This window comes from Mus caroli, unplaced genomic scaffold (genome assembly GCF_978045245.1).
Source record: "Mus caroli unplaced genomic scaffold, Mus_caroli_1 scaffold_2, whole genome shotgun sequence".
NCBI classification, from domain to species: Eukaryota; Metazoa; Chordata; class Mammalia; order Rodentia; family Muridae; genus Mus; species Mus caroli.
In genome coordinates, this window is record NW_028227257.1 from 111,343,009 (window position 1) to 111,360,653 (window position 17,645).

The 17,645-nt window shown below is 40.8% G+C and overlaps 1 protein-coding gene across 1 annotated transcript in view; it reads left to right on the top strand.

Moving 5' to 3' along the window:
* Abcb11 (ATP binding cassette subfamily B member 11) overlaps positions 1–7,435 on the top strand; it is a 119,306-nt gene extending 111,871 nt beyond the window's left edge. The window contains exons 27-28 of the mRNA XM_021182286.3: positions 1,631–1,777; positions 5,799–7,435. Of these exons, the coding sequence (XP_021037945.1) occupies positions 1,631–1,777; positions 5,799–5,999 (348 nt within the window). The 3' untranslated portion in view covers positions 6,000–7,435. The remainder of the gene's footprint in view (positions 1–1,630; positions 1,778–5,798) is intronic.
* Positions 7,436–17,645: the final 10,210 nt, after the last annotated feature.

The following is a 17,645-nucleotide window of genomic DNA, read 5'->3' on the forward strand; positions in this document are numbered from 1 at the left end:
TTGGAAATCCCCTTTCATTGTAGACGATTATGTCTGCAAACTCTGGACTTGGGGTATCCTTGTTTGTTTGCTGGCTTGCTCTTTCATAGGTTTCATTGAGCCTGAAGCTCAACTCCCACTTCTAAACTGGCCAGTCTAACTAGCAAGCATACTGAAGTTCCTAAACCAAAAAACAAAAGAATATTTTGAATACCTGTGCTTGTCAGCATTGCCTAAAAAAGCAAAGAAGATTTTCTAAAAATTCATCAAAGCAGCATTTTCCTACTGCAAGCGCCCTTAGACATTTTACAATGTGATAATAAAATGTACGGTGCCTATGAAATTCGAGAAATCATGATTTTTCTAAGGTTCTCCTGGCTTAGTTGAACTTTTTCAGGAGGCAAGGAAGGGAAATCCAGGCAGGCACATTACAGCAATGGACAAGGACAGAGAACCATCAACTAGATCAAGTCTGCTGTTAACTTTCTCATGTGCTGTTTACTGCTTATCTGTCTTTGTGCAATTGTCTTGCTTCTCCATGCCTCAGCTTTATAATGTATAAAATCTAAAGAATATCATGTGTGTGACTATGAAAAGATCACCCTTAAAGTAATTATCTAGCTGTGGTGGAGCACACTTTTAATCCTAGTACTTGGGAGGCAGAGGCAGGCAGAGTTTGCAGCCATCCTGTTCTGTGTAGAGAATTCCAGACACACAGGGCTACACAGTGAGACCTTGTCACCGGTCTTAAAAATAAAAAAGGAGGAGGAGGAAGAGGTAGAAGAGGAGGAGGAAGTGGTGGTGGTGGTGGTAGGGGAGGAGGAGGAGGAGGAAGAAGAAGAAGAGCTCAATCCCTGATGCAAACTAAATACTGTATGAATGTTAATTATTTTTAACTTAGCCATGCTAGGCATCTAGCGAGACATTTTATTTACTAATTTTGTCAACAACAAAAAAATCCACAGTAAATATGTATGCTGGGTACTAACACTGCATTTTGCAGGTGAGTTTGTAGCTCAAAGACATTTAACAAGCTGCTGATGTTCAGAAGACCAGTAATCAACAGAGTATAACTTCAAACCAAGACGGGTGTCCCAGAATGTTCTTTCAAGGGAAGGAGCCAACCAGAGAGGTGTTGAAGGCCTCTCTTCCCCTGGGATTAGCCTATCTTGTAAAAGATCTTTGGATAAAAGTCTAGAAATCAAAGAATTTCAAACCAAAGAAGATCTCCTATGTGGGATCTTAGTTGGATACAAGAAGAGATCAAAAAATATAATCCTTAAAGGAATGCAGAGATGGGAATAACTTCCCTCATTGCCCAGCACAAACTTCATGTATTGAATATTTCTAGCTAGATTTGTTATATTTTACAGGAGCCAATCATTCTAAGTTAAAAGAAAGAAAGAAAGAAAGAAAGAAAGAAAGAAAGAAAGAAAGAAAGGAAGGAAGGAAGGAAGGAAGGAAGGAAGGAAGGAAGAAAGAAAGAAAGAAAGAAAGAAAGAAAGAAAGAAAGAAAGAAAGAAAGAAAGAAAGAAAGAAAGAAAGAAAAGAAAAGAAAAGAAAAAAATGTAAATTCATAGAAGAGTTCTTGATGTGGGCTCCAAACAGCAGTGGCTGTCTGTAGCTCTCAAACTTGTTATGCTTTTTCTAGAAATATGAAACTAATGTTGGGATCCAGGGCTCTCAACTCTCTCGTGGGGAGAAACAACGCATTGCTATTGCTCGGGCCATTGTACGAGATCCTAAAATCTTGCTACTGGATGAAGCTACATCTGCCCTAGACACAGAAAGTGAAAAGGTCTGTGTTAATTTTTTCTTTCTTTTTTAACTAATCATTTTATTCATTTACATTTCAAATGATATCCCCCTTCCTGGTTCCGCCCATCTTATCTGTCCTTCCCCCTGCCTCTATGAGGGTGCTCCTCTACCCACTCACCCACTCACCACCTCACTGCCCTGGCAGCCCCCTACGCTGGAGCATCAAGACCCCACAGGACCAAGTGCCTCCCCTCCCATTGATACCAGATGAGACCATCCTCTGTTAATATGTATCTGGAGCCATGGGTCCCTCCATGTATACTCTTTGGTTGGTGGTTTAGTCCCTGGGAGCTCTGGGTGGTCCAGTTAGCTGATATTGTTCTTCCTATGGGGTTGTAATCCCCTTCAGCTCTTCAGTCACTCCACTAGCTTTTCTAGTAGGGTCCTTGGGCTCAGTCCAATGGTTGGCTATGAATATCTGTGTTGTATTAGTCAGGTGCTGGCAGAACCTCTCAGGAAACAGCCATACCAGGCTCCTGTCAGCAAGTGCTTCTTTGGCATCAGTGTTGGGGTTTGGTGTCTGCAGATGGGATGGTTCCCTAGGTGGGGCAGTCTCTGGATGGCCTTTCCTTCAGTCTCTGATCAATATTTTGTCCCTGTCTTTCCTTTAAACAGGAACAATTCTGGGTTAAAATTTTTGAGATGGGTGGGTGGCCCCATCCCTCAACTGGGGGCCATACCTATCTACTGGAGGTGGTCTCATCAGGATCTCTCCCCCCTTTGTTGGGTATTTTGACTAAAGACATCCCCATTGGGTCCTGGGAGGCTTTCCCTTCTCCGGCATCTGGGACTTTCTAGTAGCTAACCCCACTTCCCCATCCCCCATTGCTACATATTTCTATTCAATTTCCTGACCCTCTCTGTACTTCTCTCCTGTCCCTTCCCATACCTGATCCTGCCTCCCACCTTTTTCCCTCCCCCTCCTAAGTCCCTCCCTCCCTCTACTTTCTGTGATTATCTTGTCCCCCCTTCTATGTAGGATTAAAGCATCCACACTTTGGTCTTCCTTCTTAAGCTCCATATGGTTTGTGGGTTGTAATATGGGTATTCTGAGCGTTTGGGCTGATATCCACTTATCAGTGAGTACATACCATGTGTGTTCTTTTGTGTCTGGGTATCTCATTCAGGGTGATATTTTCTAGTTCCATCCATTTGCTTGCAAATTTCATGAAGTCATTGTTTTCATAGCTGAGTAGTACTCCTCTGTGTAAAGGTACCACATTTTCTGTATCCGTTCTTCTGTCAAGGGACATCTGGGTTCTTTCCAGCTTCTGGCTATTATAAAGAGAGTTGCTATAAACATAGTAGAGCATGTGTTCTTGTTATATGTTGGAGCATCTTTTGGGTATATGTTCAGTAGTGATATAGCTGGCTCTTCAGGTAGAACTATATCCAGGTTTCTGAGGAACCGCCAGATTGTTTTCCAAAGTGTTTTTACCAGCTTGCAATCCCACTGGCAATGGAGGGAGTGTTCGTCTTTCTACACATCCTTGCCAGCATCTGCTGTCACCTGAGTTTTTGATCTTAGCCATTCTGATTGGTGTGAGGTAGAATCTCAGGGTCATTTTGATTTGCATTTCCTTGATGACTAAGGATGTTAAACATTTCTTTAGTTGCTTCTTGGCCATTCGAGATTCCTTAGTTAAGAATTCTTTGTTTAGCTCTGTACCCCATTTTAAAATAGAGTTATTTAGTTCTTTGGAGTCTAGCTTCTACAGTTCTTTGTATATATTGGATATTAGCCCTCTATTGGATGTAGGATTGGTAAAGAGCACACATTGAACCTCACATAATAATAGTGGGAGACTTCAACACCCCACTCTCACCAATGGACAGATCATGGAAACAGAAACTAACCAGAGACACAGTGAAACTAACAGAAGTTATGATCCAAATGGATCTAACAGATACCTATAGAACATTTCACCCTAAAACAAAATAATATACCTTCTTCTCAGCACCTCATGGTACCTTCTTCAAACTTGACCATATAATCAGGCACAAAGCAAGTCTTAATAGATACAAGAAGATTGAAATAATCCCACACACCCTATCAGATCACCACAGACTAAGATTGACCGGTCTTCAATAGCAACAAAAACAACAGAAAGCCCACATACACATGGAAGCTGAACAATGCTCTACTCAATGATAACTTGGTCAAGGAAGAAATAAAGAAACAAATTAAAGACTTTTTAGAATTTAATGAAAATGAAGGCACAACATACTCAAACTTATGGGACACAATGAAAGCAGACCTAAGAGAAAAACTCATAGCTCTGAGTGCCTCCAAAAAGAAACTGGAGAGAGCTTACACTAGCAGCCTAAGAGCACACCCGAAAGCTCTAGAACAAGAAGCAAACACACGCAAGAGGAGTAGACAGGAAATAATCAAGCTCAGGGCTGAAATCAACCAAGTAGAAACAAAGAGAACTATACAAAGAGTCAACAAAACTAGGATCTGGTTCTTTGAAAAAAATCAACAAGATAGATAAACTCTTAGCCAAACTAACTAGAGAGCACAGAGACAGTATCCAAATCAACAAAATCATAAATGAAAAGGGAGACATAACAACAAAAACTGAGGAAATTAAAAAAAAAATTATCAGATCCTACTACAAAAGCCTATACTCAACAAAACTGGAAAATCTAGATGAAGTGGGTGGTTTTCTAGACAGATACCAGGTATCAAAGTTAAATCATTATCAGACAAACCATCTAAACAGTCCCATAACCCCTAAGGAAATAGAAGCAGTCATTAAAAGTTTTCCAAAAAAAGCCCAGGGCCAGATCATTTTAGTTCAGAATTCTATCAGACTGCCTTAGTTAGGGTTTTACTGCTGTGAACAGACACCATGATTAATGCAGATCTTATAAAGGACAACATTTAATTGGGCCTGGTTTACAGGTTAGAGGCTCCGTCCATTATCATCAAGGTAGGAGCATAGCAGCATCTAGGTAGGCATGGTGCAGGCAGAGTTGAGAATTCTACATCTTTATCTGAGGGCTGCTAGTGGAAGACTGACTTCCAGGCAGCTGGGATGAGGGTCTTAAACCCATGCCCACAGTGACACACCTACTCCACCAAGGCCACATCTCCTAATAGTGCCACTCCCTTGGCCAAGCATATACAAACCATCATACAGACCTTCAAAGAAGGCCTAATACCAATACTTCTCAAACTATTCCACAAAATAGAAACAGAAGGAACATTACCTGTGTTAATCTTCTAAACTCCCTGGTTACTAGAGATGAGTCTTTGCTGGAAGCTTTGTACGTACAAAATGACACAATTTTTCACTTGTCTTATTCATTTATAGTAGAAACAGACAGCGTTTTAGAAGCAAAAGACATGATCTAAAATAATAGACTAATGGGCCACTCCAATTTAAAAAAAAAAAACTTAAATAATTGTTCTCTAAGATTCTTTAGGTTAAATGATACTTTTCAAAGGAAAATAGTTAGTTTTCTTAAATTATGACAGTTTAGATCACCTGTAAAACATAACATGTTTGATAGTGTTCAAGTTTTATGACAGAATAAGCAGTCTGTACACAAGACCTAGAAGGAGGCGGGAGCCAAGTGGAGTTTCCACAGTAGAACAGGTAATTGGGAGAACAACTAAGGAATTCAGAATTTATGATCTACATCTTTAAGCAGGAGAATCCACTCTGGCGAGAGCTAAAGTGCCCTTGGTGAGGAGGAGTGTCGCAAATGATTAACTGCCCTGTTTTGTTCCTTGGTGTTATCTTAGTAAACAAGACAATCCATTGTTGTGGAACTGCGTAGTGACATGATATTCGGCTCAGTCTTGCTTCACGGAACTTTCTCAGCCCAGGGGCTGCAATTTCAATAAAGCATGGTTGTACTGTATAAGTCACCACTCTTTCAGAGTTATCACCAAGTACACAGTTACTCAGGTGGTATTTTCAATAGCCTCTCCCAGGGGTGGGCTGGGAACAACCCTGTGTCTGTGTTGACTTCCCATCTTCTTTCCACAGACAGTGCAGCTTGCTCTGGACAAAGCCAGAGAGGGTCGGACCTGTATTGTCATTGCTCATCGCTTGTCTACTATCCAGAACTCAGATATCATCGCCGTCATGTCACAAGGAGTGGTGATTGAAAAAGGGACCCATAAGAAACTGATGGACCAGAAGGGGGCCTACTACAAGCTGGTCATCACGGGAGCCCCCATTAATTGACCCTGACTGAAGACCTTTACATACAGATAATGATGTGCCAAGCACAGGAGGGCTGCGGGTTGTCATAGCTCTACAGAGAATTATTAATGCTTTACAGACAGAAGTATCCACTGGCATCCAAACTAATCTTGTGTGGCTTTCAGTAATAATCTCAGTTTGAAATGTCTATGTAGGAAGGAGAGAACCCAGAGTCACTGTGAGACCAAGTCCAAGGGCAAGCAGCTGCCTATCTATCACTCAGTGCTACTCTGGGTAGGAGCTGGTCCCTGTCTCCATCAAGGACTTGGTGACAGAGAGCATGGAGTCCTCCTTAGGACAGAGGGTTGTCTTTTGCATTTGGGAGAGCTCCTTGAATACTGAGTCTGCTCTGTAATCAGGACTCAACTGTTTGAGCCAGCTCAAGGTCAAGAGCTAAGAACTTGCGGCTGCTGGTAGTTTCTAATTTAAAAAGTTTGTTTGTTTTCTATAGGGAAGCAAATGTATTTACCTCTGACACCCGTGAGTAGGGAGAGGAACATGTTCCCATTCTGGAATCTCTTAGGCTCAGGGAGGCCAAAGGAGAGATAAGGAGAAGTAGAGGTTGACAGTCAGGGGTGATGATTTAGACGGAAGGCTCAGGGTGCTACTGTCACGATACACTACAGTGGATCTGCTAGTGTGGAGCAGGGACTCTTTACCAGGGCTTCTACTTTTCATTCCCTGCCACCATGTCACCTGATGTCCCTTACTCCTAGGAAATCTATGCAAGCAATGAAAATGCATCGGAATTTTAAGTTGTTACATTAAAATCTAGTAAAACATAGTAGAAAAACATTTATGTTTGTCATTTTCTTCAGAATACCACTTCTTATGGTATCACAGAAGGCATGCAGCCTCAGGAATAAAGAAAAATTTCAAAATAACGTAGAAAAAATATGAACTAAATTCGTAGCGATAGATTTTGAAGACAAGAGAAAATTTCCATGTAATCTGTTAGCCAGGCAAAGCCTACAGGCTTCCTATTTCCTACCATAGACCCCTGAAAAGGCTATGATGCAAAAGTCTCTGGGACTTTCTGGAAGGAGGGGGCAGAGGGGCAGATGGGCCCAAAGTTAGAAGAATGAGCTGAAAGCCTGTGTAGATTTTTCAGGTGCACAGCCTACTCCTGCAGCCGGCTGGCAGCCCTTCCTCAGCTCCAGAAGAACACTAGCTACTGCTTCTCTTGCCCACAGGCAGGTTTGAGCGAAGGGATACAAAATACGCTGAAGGGGTTAGTCATATACAAGCCTCAAAGGACTGGGTATAAAACTAGAGATGAAGGGAAAATCTCACAGCCGCCCTCATCTGGCAGGAGATCAAAGAAGGACCCTGGCTCAAGCAATTGGACCCATGGAATGTAAATGCATCAGCTTCTTAAGTTGTTACATAGAAATCCAGTAAAACATAGTAGAAAAGCATTTATGTTCGTCATTTTCTTCAGAATACCACTACATACTGAAGGCTTAGGGTCTTGGTGTCACAAAACAATACAAAATACAGCAGTATAAAATGAGAGGCCATCTGATGCTTAGGAAATAGCAAGGAAAATTTCCCAGCCACACACTATCGTATCATAAAGCTCAACGACGTGTACCAACTCAGTCTCTCTACAAAAATGAACATACACACATGCACACATGCACACATATACACACACACATACATATACACATCTGCACACACATGCACACACACAAACACACATGCACATACTCACACATACACACATCTGCAAACGTACATACACACTCACACACACACACATATACACACATGCCTGCACCAAAAAAGCTCAGGATAAAAGAAATTTTAAAAAATTGAATCTCGGGGGCTGGGGAGATGGCTCAGCGGGTAAGAGCACCCGACTGCTCTTCCGAAGGTCCGGAGTTCAAATCCCAGCAACCACATGGTGGCTTACAACCATCCATAAGGAGATCTGACTCCCTCTTCTGGAGTGTCTGAAGACAGCTACAGTGTACTTACACATAATAAATAAAAATAAAGAAAAAAATAGAAAAAAAAATTGAATCTCAGAATGGCTTGGGGCCTGGTTCACACAGACCATACTGAGCATCTCCCCTCCTTCCATCTCTCACCACCACAACCACCACGTCCATCCTGCTTGTCACTTCATCTTCCCATGCTCAACAAATGAATATCCATCTACAGAGGAAGACTGAGCTGAGATATTTTGGAATATACTATTGTTGCTGCTGTTATTTGTCTTTCAGGGTTTCCTGGTAAATAACTACAAAGGTGAGTTAGCAGGTCGACCTGCAAGGTCCGGAACTGCTGAAAGCTGCCATGCTGGGGAAGTCTGCAGAAGGTGGGGGGATGCCTCTAATTACGGAAAAGAACAGGGAAAAAGAACTGCCGGAATAAGTGACACATGCTCATCCTTAACTCTTGAACCAGGAAGGATGCAACTCACTTGCTTAGGCTTGCATCTTTCGAGGACAGGCTGTTTGCTGGGAGGCTGCCTGTTTCTTAGAAAGGTATCTGTGGAGCGTTCAAGAGTGGATCAAGGCTGTCTTTTTAAATAAAGTAATTCTAAGTAATCAATAAAAGGGAATGGACGGACTGAATGAGTTGCTTCTGGATGTGGTGTTTATCACACAGCAGTAGAAGAAACCTAATGATACAATTGACTTGCAGATTCTTTTGTCCAAAAGCCTTTCGGACTCTAACTGCTCGTGTCTGCTCTGCATGTGCATGGGAGAAAGTGTCTCAGCCAGAGAACACCTGCAATTTAGAGCTGCCCACAAACATGCAGCTTTCAGCAATGGGGTCCTCTTTTACAAGTGGGAGCCTGAAATATTTGATATGGTGCCCTAGTACAGGAAAATACATTGGATCCCAATTAAGAATCGTTTGCCATTTATTCTTGAAGGGTTAAATTTAAGCTTTCAATCTTAAGAAATACCAATGGATCTGTGAGATGGCTCAGTGGGTGAAGCCACTTGCTGCCAAGCTGACAACATGAATTGGATCTTCAGATCCCATATAGTAGAAGAAGAGAACCATAATTTATTTCCACAAGTTGTTCTCTGACCTCCATTCACATGCCATGGTACATGTGTATGTGCACAAAGGTGATTGTGGGTATGCATGTACACATGTGTGTGCATACACGGACATATATGCACACTAAAGAAATACATATATATATTTTTTAAAAGGTTATTTTTTTAAAAACAGAAAAATAATCAGAACATTCTCCCAGGGTTGGCTTTGGATATAATCTCATACATTTACCTAAGGGTTTGGTTGATTATATATGCACATATTGCATTCTTATGCATGCAAATCTCTCAGTAATCAGGCCACAGGAAGATGTCAGCAGAGATTTTAAAAAGAACTGTGAATCTCATTGCTGTTTCCATGCACACTTTGAGATCAATTTGCATAGACACAGGCACCGCTGTAAAACAGGCATTATATTTATTTCTATTTTTTTTCCTGAATTTTTGAGAACAAGTGAGTAATATCACCTGCATGAGATGGCAAGTGAAAGGAACTTCAATAAACAACTAAACCCAATTTCAATTTCTTTCAAACTGTGTTCAAGTAAATGCCCAATTAATTTAAATGGATAGACTGTAAATAAAATAATGCACATGATTATCATCTAATTAGCACTGGCCAGCATTAAAATGTGCTCATTAGTGAGTTGTATGGTATCCTAAGGCTCATAATTAGTAATCAGGGTGTACGTGATTGGCATGGGTAGCTGCTGGGATGCAGCTACTCAACCGAATAAATCAGAGTTAGGACGAAATGTGCCTGATAAAGGAAAGAGGAATATATAGGGGGTTGGGGAATTGAGAGTTTTCTCCTTTCTATAATTCAGGTGCAATTCTTACTCTCAGACGCAAAGAGATAAATCTAAGAGCAACAGAATATCTGTAGAAAAAGAGACATTTCCACTCAAGATGAAACAGGAAAAAAAATCCCAATAGTTACTAATGTGGACATTTTTGCCATGAAAGAATACAAAAAGAAAATAAAAAGAAGAAAAAAGAAAAAGAAAAAAAAACAAAGACAAAACAACAACAACAAAAACATTGTGTTCATTAACTGAGAGTATAGGGTTCCACTCTATGAGGTATAGAATCAAAGTACAGATAAGCAAGGTCTTAAATTTTCACAAAAGTTGAAAAATCCAATAATTATTTCAATATGACTGTAAAGTATTTTGTAAATTACAGAGTCTTATGTTAATTATGTTAGCGTGAGCTCAGCAGGTTGTAGAGGACAGATACAATAGTACATTCCTTGTTAGATATGAAGGCATCATGGCAGGTGCTGTTCATTGGCTACATTGTTTTTCTCTATTCCAGAGTCTAGAATGTCTTTACCTTTTCAGAATCTCTTGCAGCTAGAGAAGGTCAGGCAATCCTGTCTGGTTTATGAAACACAGGCACTAGTCTCTGTGTGGGTTTTCTCTTCCTAAATAAAATTTAGTCTAAGCAGGGAAAAACAGCTGTCTCCCTTCTTGCCTGGATGCAGGCAGCCATCCTTGGACAAAGGCTATGGCACACTTCCACAGCAGAACAAGAAGACTGAGCCTGATTCCTGTATAGTCACCAGCTAGTTCATCAGCCTTGGTTACTTTTCTCAACCTCTTCACTAAAGGAGAAAAAGGCACATTTCACTTTATAGAAGGCCCTGGAGCAGTTTTTTGTCATTGTTAAGAATGAATAAACACAGTTTTAAAACAGAATTTTATTAATAATGATATTGAAGAATAAATATGAAGAAAACTAATTGATTTTATCCTGAAATGACCTTGAAATAGACCTTTATATCAAGAGGTATTCTAAAATGAGTTTTACTTTTATTTCTGAATTTGGAGATAGGTTCTAGCTATTTAACTGAGTTTCCCAGGAACTGTCTCCATATCTCAGATTGCCTGGAACTCATGATCCTCTTGCCTTAATCTCTAAGTGCTAAAATTATTCGCATGAACTGTCATGTCTGATTTTCAAAGAGACCGTAAAGTTACTAATTTAAATGAGAAACCAGTTCATCTGTTTGCAGATTTCTACTATGGAAAGGATGATGGACGTTCCTGGAGCTTATTTTAGTGGTGTTTCAAAAAATATTTCACCTCCCCTGCTTTAAATAAAAGAAGTTGTTAATTAAGTACTTCACATGATATGCTGGAACTATGACTGTTATGTTCTCTAGCCCTCATTAAGTATATTGGGCATACCTTGAGAACATCTGTAGTCTATCTAAAGGTTATAAACAATTGAAAGTATATGAAGGAGAGGACAGAATTGAGAGGCTAGCCTACTACAAAGATGAGCAGTCATGTCACCAATCAACTTATAGCCAGCTATGGTCTCAATTCAGTTCTCTCAAGTCCACAAGCTAGAGGTATCCCTAGGATCTATTTAGAGCTACAGCAGATAACCAGGAGCCAATTGGACCCTCCCCAGGGCACGGGGCATGCCCTCATCCCTATACCTCTAGCACCCAAAGGCACTTGATTAATGTCAAGTGGATGGTTGACGAGTTAGAAAAGAGAAGCTCAATTAGACCCTCAAGTGATTGTTGAGCAGTTTTTTAAACTAGTTTCTAATATTCCCTTACTTGGTCATCCTCAAATATCTTGGCATCATGCAATTAACTGGTAGAGTTGTGATACTTTCAAGAAGCACATTTCAATAGCATGGAAAATCAAAATACGACTTTGTTTTTAATTTTTCAGGTATAATTACATCACTTCTCTCCTCTCTTTCCTTCACCTAAACCCTCCCATATATCTCCCCAACTCTCTTTCAAATTCAAGGACTTTTAAAAATTAATTGTTGATATATACATATGTGTATATATATATGTATGTATATATATATATATTTCTAAATACATAAATGCACCCTGCCTAGTCTATATCTTGATACTTGTATGTATGTATGTGTTCAGGCCTGACCAATTGATATTTGATAGCCAGTGGTTGAGAGATGTATAGTCTGTAAACTTATGAAAACACTAGTTCAAGCACAGTCACTTTCCTCACACAGCAAACATCTCTAACCCCACTTCCTACAAAATGTCCCCTCTTCTCACTCAGCCTAGTATTTTCTGTATCTGCTAAGTATCCCTTCCAGCAAGAATTTCCAACTTAAGGAGTCCAAGAAGAATGGAATTGGGAATTTAATTATAAGAACAATCAGTGAGTGTGAATATGGATAGTCTCATGTTAATAATTTTGCCTCGTTATATCAGCTGAATTATTTCACATTTTCACGTATTTCCTTTTATAGCCATAAAACTTGAATTTTAATTGGCATAGAGTGTTTTAAAGGCCAAAATGTATTTTATTGATCCAAAATTGTTTACAAAGGAGCAAATTCTGAATTGGATTACAGTCCTTTTTAGAATTTATAGCTTTGTTCATCTCATTAAGTAAAATTAAAACAGTATCTATGATTTAATATATTTGCTACAGCCATTCATACCATCTTTCTTCTTCCTTTTTATAGAGAAATGAACAACAGTTCCTCTTTAAGTCTTCCACCAAGAGAGTACTTCACAAGAACAAAAAAAAGGAGGAATTTGAGGAAGTGTTACAGTTTGAATCTAAAATGTCCCCGAAAGCTCAGTTTGTAAATTCAGGGTGTGTGTGTGTGTGGGGGGGGGGGGGGGTTATAGAACTCTTAGAAGATGGGCCCTAGCTGGAGAAAGTGGATAATGTGGGGTGAGTTGGGATAAGCTTGAAGGTTATAACCAGGCCTCATTTGCTATCACCTTGCTGCTTCTTGACTCAAGTTCAGAGAACAAGTGACTGTAGAGTGCTTAGACACAAATGGGACATCTACAGCAAGCTGCCTGTCCCCCACAGCTCAGGGGCCATTGAGGAGGAAGAGGTAGATAGACTCTAAGGGTCAGATGTTGAAGATTGGGACAAAAGCCTGGACATGGCACGACCACTGTATTCAAGAAGTCACAGCTGGTGTGGTTGTTTGTACATGATCAAGCCAGTCAACATCCTAGCATGGGGGAGAATTAGGTGTGGTTCACGGACCCCACCCACAACTGAGGAACTATGAACAGTTATTCCTTCTACGTGAAGAAAAGTCATTTTTCCTTTATGGCCGTGACCCACTGAGCAGGCTCCAATGGATGGCCCCACAATTAAGAGTAGAGGGGGAGCAGAAATTGGATTCACTCAATGGGTGTCGTAATCTGTTTTCTGTCACCATGATAAACCATTGACCAAAACCAACTTGGGGCCGGAGGAGGGTTTATGTGGCTTGCAGGTTACAGTCCATTATTGAGGGAAGCCAGGCAGAAGGTCAAGGTAGGTGTGGGGGTGGATCTGGAAGAGCTTAGGGGAGGGAAGAAGTGAATAAGATCAATGTGGTTTGAATGAGAATGGCCCCCATAGGCTCAATTTTGAATGCTTGGTCCAAAGTTGGGGGGATTGTTTGGGAAGGGCTAGGTGTGGCCTTGATGGTACACGATGGGGGTCAGCTTTGAAGTGTCCAAGCCAATGGCATTCCCAGTTAGTGTTTTTTCCCTTTCCCCCCACCTCTCACTGTCTCTCTATCTCTGCTTTGTCTCCCACCCCTCTGCTTCATGACTGTGGGATCAGATGGAACTTGTCAGCTGCTGTCTGGCCTGCTGCCATACTCTCCCCGGCGCCCCTGCCTCCCTTTCCCCCCATAATGGCCACAGACTCTCAGCCTCTGGAACTATGGGTCCGAAAATGAAAATGTTTTCTTTTATAAGTTGCCTTGGTCATGCTATCTCTTCACAGCAAGAGAAAAATCCCTTAAGACTGAGGACCCTAATCCAGCAGAACTCCAGAGGCCATATTTATTCATCTCCCTGCCCTGTCCTGGATGCCTCTCTGAGGAAGCAACACAGTTCTGAACTGAAGACAGATTCTCTTCAGAGATCACATGGCAAAATGTTGCAGGACAAAGAGAAAATACTAAGAAGTTAAGAACTCGTAACAGAACAAGATTAATTGGTTTCGCACTAACCTTTGTAGCTTAACCTTTGTAGCTTCGGTCAGTCGTTGAGTTTTCTCCCTACTTTAGAGAGATCTCCTCTCTGCTGCATAAAGAAATGAGACGTGGTTTCTTCTAAATCGTTATTGTGATTTAGGACAGCAAAGACAGTAATTAGTACTCTTTACAAACCAGCCTCACATTCAATAAACTGCACTTGTCTTTTGCAGAGCCCAAAATGATGCATTTATTTTTAGAATTGTTCTCATGAGTTGTGGTTTGCTTCTAGATCTTTCTACCATTCATGTTCCTTTAACGGAAACCGGGTGGGGACATTAAAATATTAACAGAGTAGCATAACCTGACCTTTATGGGGGAATTGTCAGTTGATACATTAAAGATAAGGGAAACGTTAAGGATGGCTCTCTAGTTCCTAGGCAACATTAGATTCAGGTATTCATCTGAAAAGCTATTCATGATTTACAAAGAGACAAAGGCCATCAGTGAGGGCAAAGTCTTCAAGGCACCTGGATACATAGAGAGCTTTTGTAACTAGTTTCTGAATGACCACAGAAGTGCTGCTATCAGACATACGCATATGCTAAATTGGGAAAACATGGTCAGTAAGTCTTCCAGTTAGCCTGAGTACAGTCATGAATTGTGGGTAAAACACACAGTTTTGTTGCCACTAGATTCCCAAGACATGATGCAGGGAGGATGAACCCAGCCTCCTCAATTTGGAGCAGGAAAGCTGAGTTCAGGGAGACCAGTGTGGCCAGAGCTCCCAGGGTGAAGTCAAGGAGACGGGATTTGCACTAATGGAGGTATCTCTTGAAAATGCTGCAAAGCCCAGTGATAACCTGCTATAGACTCTCTGCCTCACCTACAGCAGTTTGAGATAGGAGACAATATAAATTTTGTTTTGCTTTGTTTTCAAGAGAAAAAAAAAACCAACACTATAGGGTTGTACTTGTAAAACCCAGTTCAGCAGCCACTGGACACGTATTTAAGTTAATTAAGAATAAGTAACATTTCCTGGGCAATGGTAGTGCACTCCTTTAATCCCAGCACTTGGGAGGCAGAGGCAGGAGGATTTCTGAGTTCGAGGTCAGCCTGGTCTACAAAGTGAGTTCTAGGACAGCCAGGGCTACACAGAGAAACCCTGTCTCAAAAAACCAAAAAACAAACAAACAAAAGAAGAAGTAACATTTTATAACACCCTTCTTTGGTTGTATTAGCTGCCTTTTAAGAGCATAATGGTCAATACAGAACAAATATCTTTATCATTCTAAAGAGTTTAATTAAAAATTGCTGGAGAAAGTAGTTTGGATATATTTAATGAATTAAAATGTTTAAAATGTTTTTTTATGTTAAAAATTTGGATCTGTAATATTTAGAGCAATGCTCTTGGATTTCAAAAATGTCTTATAGCATTTTTGAGCTCTCTGTTGCAGGGCCAAACCCACAGAGATGGCACCAACTCAACCTTCTAAGGGAGAAGTTCAATCAATAGGCTGCCCAAAGAAAGGGATTCAACAGTCTTCCTGGTAGCTAGTTTTAAAAAGCAATAATAAATTCCCCTGCGTTTCTTTTCAAATGCGTGTTTGATTGGAGCAGCTTCCCAAGTCACTTGTCTAGATTTTATCATCCTGGCAGCTCATGATACTGGCATTTTTTTTTCTCTTGAATATGCAGATGTGTAGACGGTTTGACTAGATGGATATCCGTAAGTCAAATGAGCTCATTTTGCTTATTTCTTGTGAATAAATTGGAAGCCGAAGTCTTCTTCATCATGATTTAAATCAGGCATTTTTTCTCCAAGGCCATACAACGCTGTTTCCCTTGCTGCCTAAGCAATTCCAATCACAAAAGCAAATTGCCTCCATGTGGATTCCTCCAGGAGACATCAGCGAGAGAGAAAGAAAAATCTCCTCACTAGGGACTCTGAGGCTTCATGGTAGACAGGGGTAGAGTTGTTGGAGATTAATTATTGAAAATAAGCTGTGCCTCATTCCCATTTCTCCTCTGAGGATCACATGCCATCTAACAGACAGCTGTGTGGAGTAGCTGAAGAAAGTTCCTCGATGGGCGGGAAGCTACAGGGAGTGTGTGGTAGAGCTGGGCACATCAACAGAATCTCCTAGCTATTGATGGCACAGCCCCCTCAGTCCCAGCTCAGGCAAAAGCAGGCTCAGAATGTACTGGGATAGAGGATTCAAGATTATTGACTCTACAGGAAGCTTTGAAAAAAGGCTCAGAGGGAAGCAGGCCTCTTACATTTGCAGATGGGACTGGGCAGAAAGAACACAATATGCTGAGGACTACGGTAGCCTTATGGGGACAATGGGAAAGAGCACTGAAGAAATGAGCAAGAACCATCCTGTTCTATTTCTTTTGCTCCAGTGCTCCAACCAACATGGGATAGATTTATTCTGAAGTAAAAGGTTTTTTTTTTTCACTCTGTTTTGTTTTGCTTAGGAATCCATTGCCTGTTAAAAAAGAGAACCTTAGTTAAAGTGTCTTGGAAAAGCAATAGTTCATTTTCTATAATTACACTTGGAAAGCTGCCAATAATTAGCTGTTAGATATATTATTTTCCATGACTACTATCAAATAGCCTTTCCTTCAACTGGTGTGTTTTCATACACATTGATGACCTATTTAATCAATCATCCCCTAAAGCAGCTAACTCATCAATAGTATTCTTGAGAAGAGTTACCTACAGCATTGCAGTAGATCACAGGCCAATCAGACTCACTTTGAACTTGATCAGAAAGACACAGTTATCAAATGAGTCTAGAATTTCAACGAGGGAAGGAAAAAAAGTCTCACTGAAAAGTTGGTGTATGTTAATAGCCCATAAATAATACTTTTCTGAAGTAAAGCACAGAGATTAGTCCGATGCACTAGTATTTAATCATTTTTTTCTTAGGTAGAAGAATTTGATTTGACCCGTCCAGCAGGTCCAGTTATTCGAGGGTCTCGAGGGGACCTCCTCCTAAGAACCAAATGGGGGATAGAGAGGGACAAGGGCCTTGTACGAATAACGACACGGAAACCGTTCTGGAATGTATCAAGGTCCCAAATCTATTGAAAAAGGTCCAAGGCTTAAATGCACAAGCAAAAGGGGAAGTACAGATACTTATCAGTGGGAGGGGTAGGGCAATACAAGCAAAAGGAGAAGTACTTATGGGAGGGGGGGCAATAGAAATTCTTTCTTTTGGCAGCTACATGGGGAAGCAGGAACTTGGTGGCATCAGGGTGTGGTCAGGACAACGGCTTAGGGCTGGAACATTCTCGGAATCGGTAGGGCTCCGTGTGTCAGTGGCCCGCTTTTGACCCCTTTTTCTTCTTGGGGGGTGAGGCCCAATTCAGAGATCAAGAGTTGTCTTAATAGCTCCCAACATTGATTATCCTCATTTTTGACAGACTTGACTCTTAGAAGTAAAACATGGGGATGCCCCAGTGAAGAGATGAGGCTTTTCTGGTGAACAGTAATCCAGTGGGTTGTTTTTAGCAAGGTTTATTGAAATATATACAGCCATTGCTAGCCTGGACACTGTACTCTGGGCATAAGTCAAGCAGAATGTAGCATCCCAATGCCATTTCTGAAAACATGGGTGTCTTAGATGGCAATCATAGACTTTAAATACATGCATTTGCT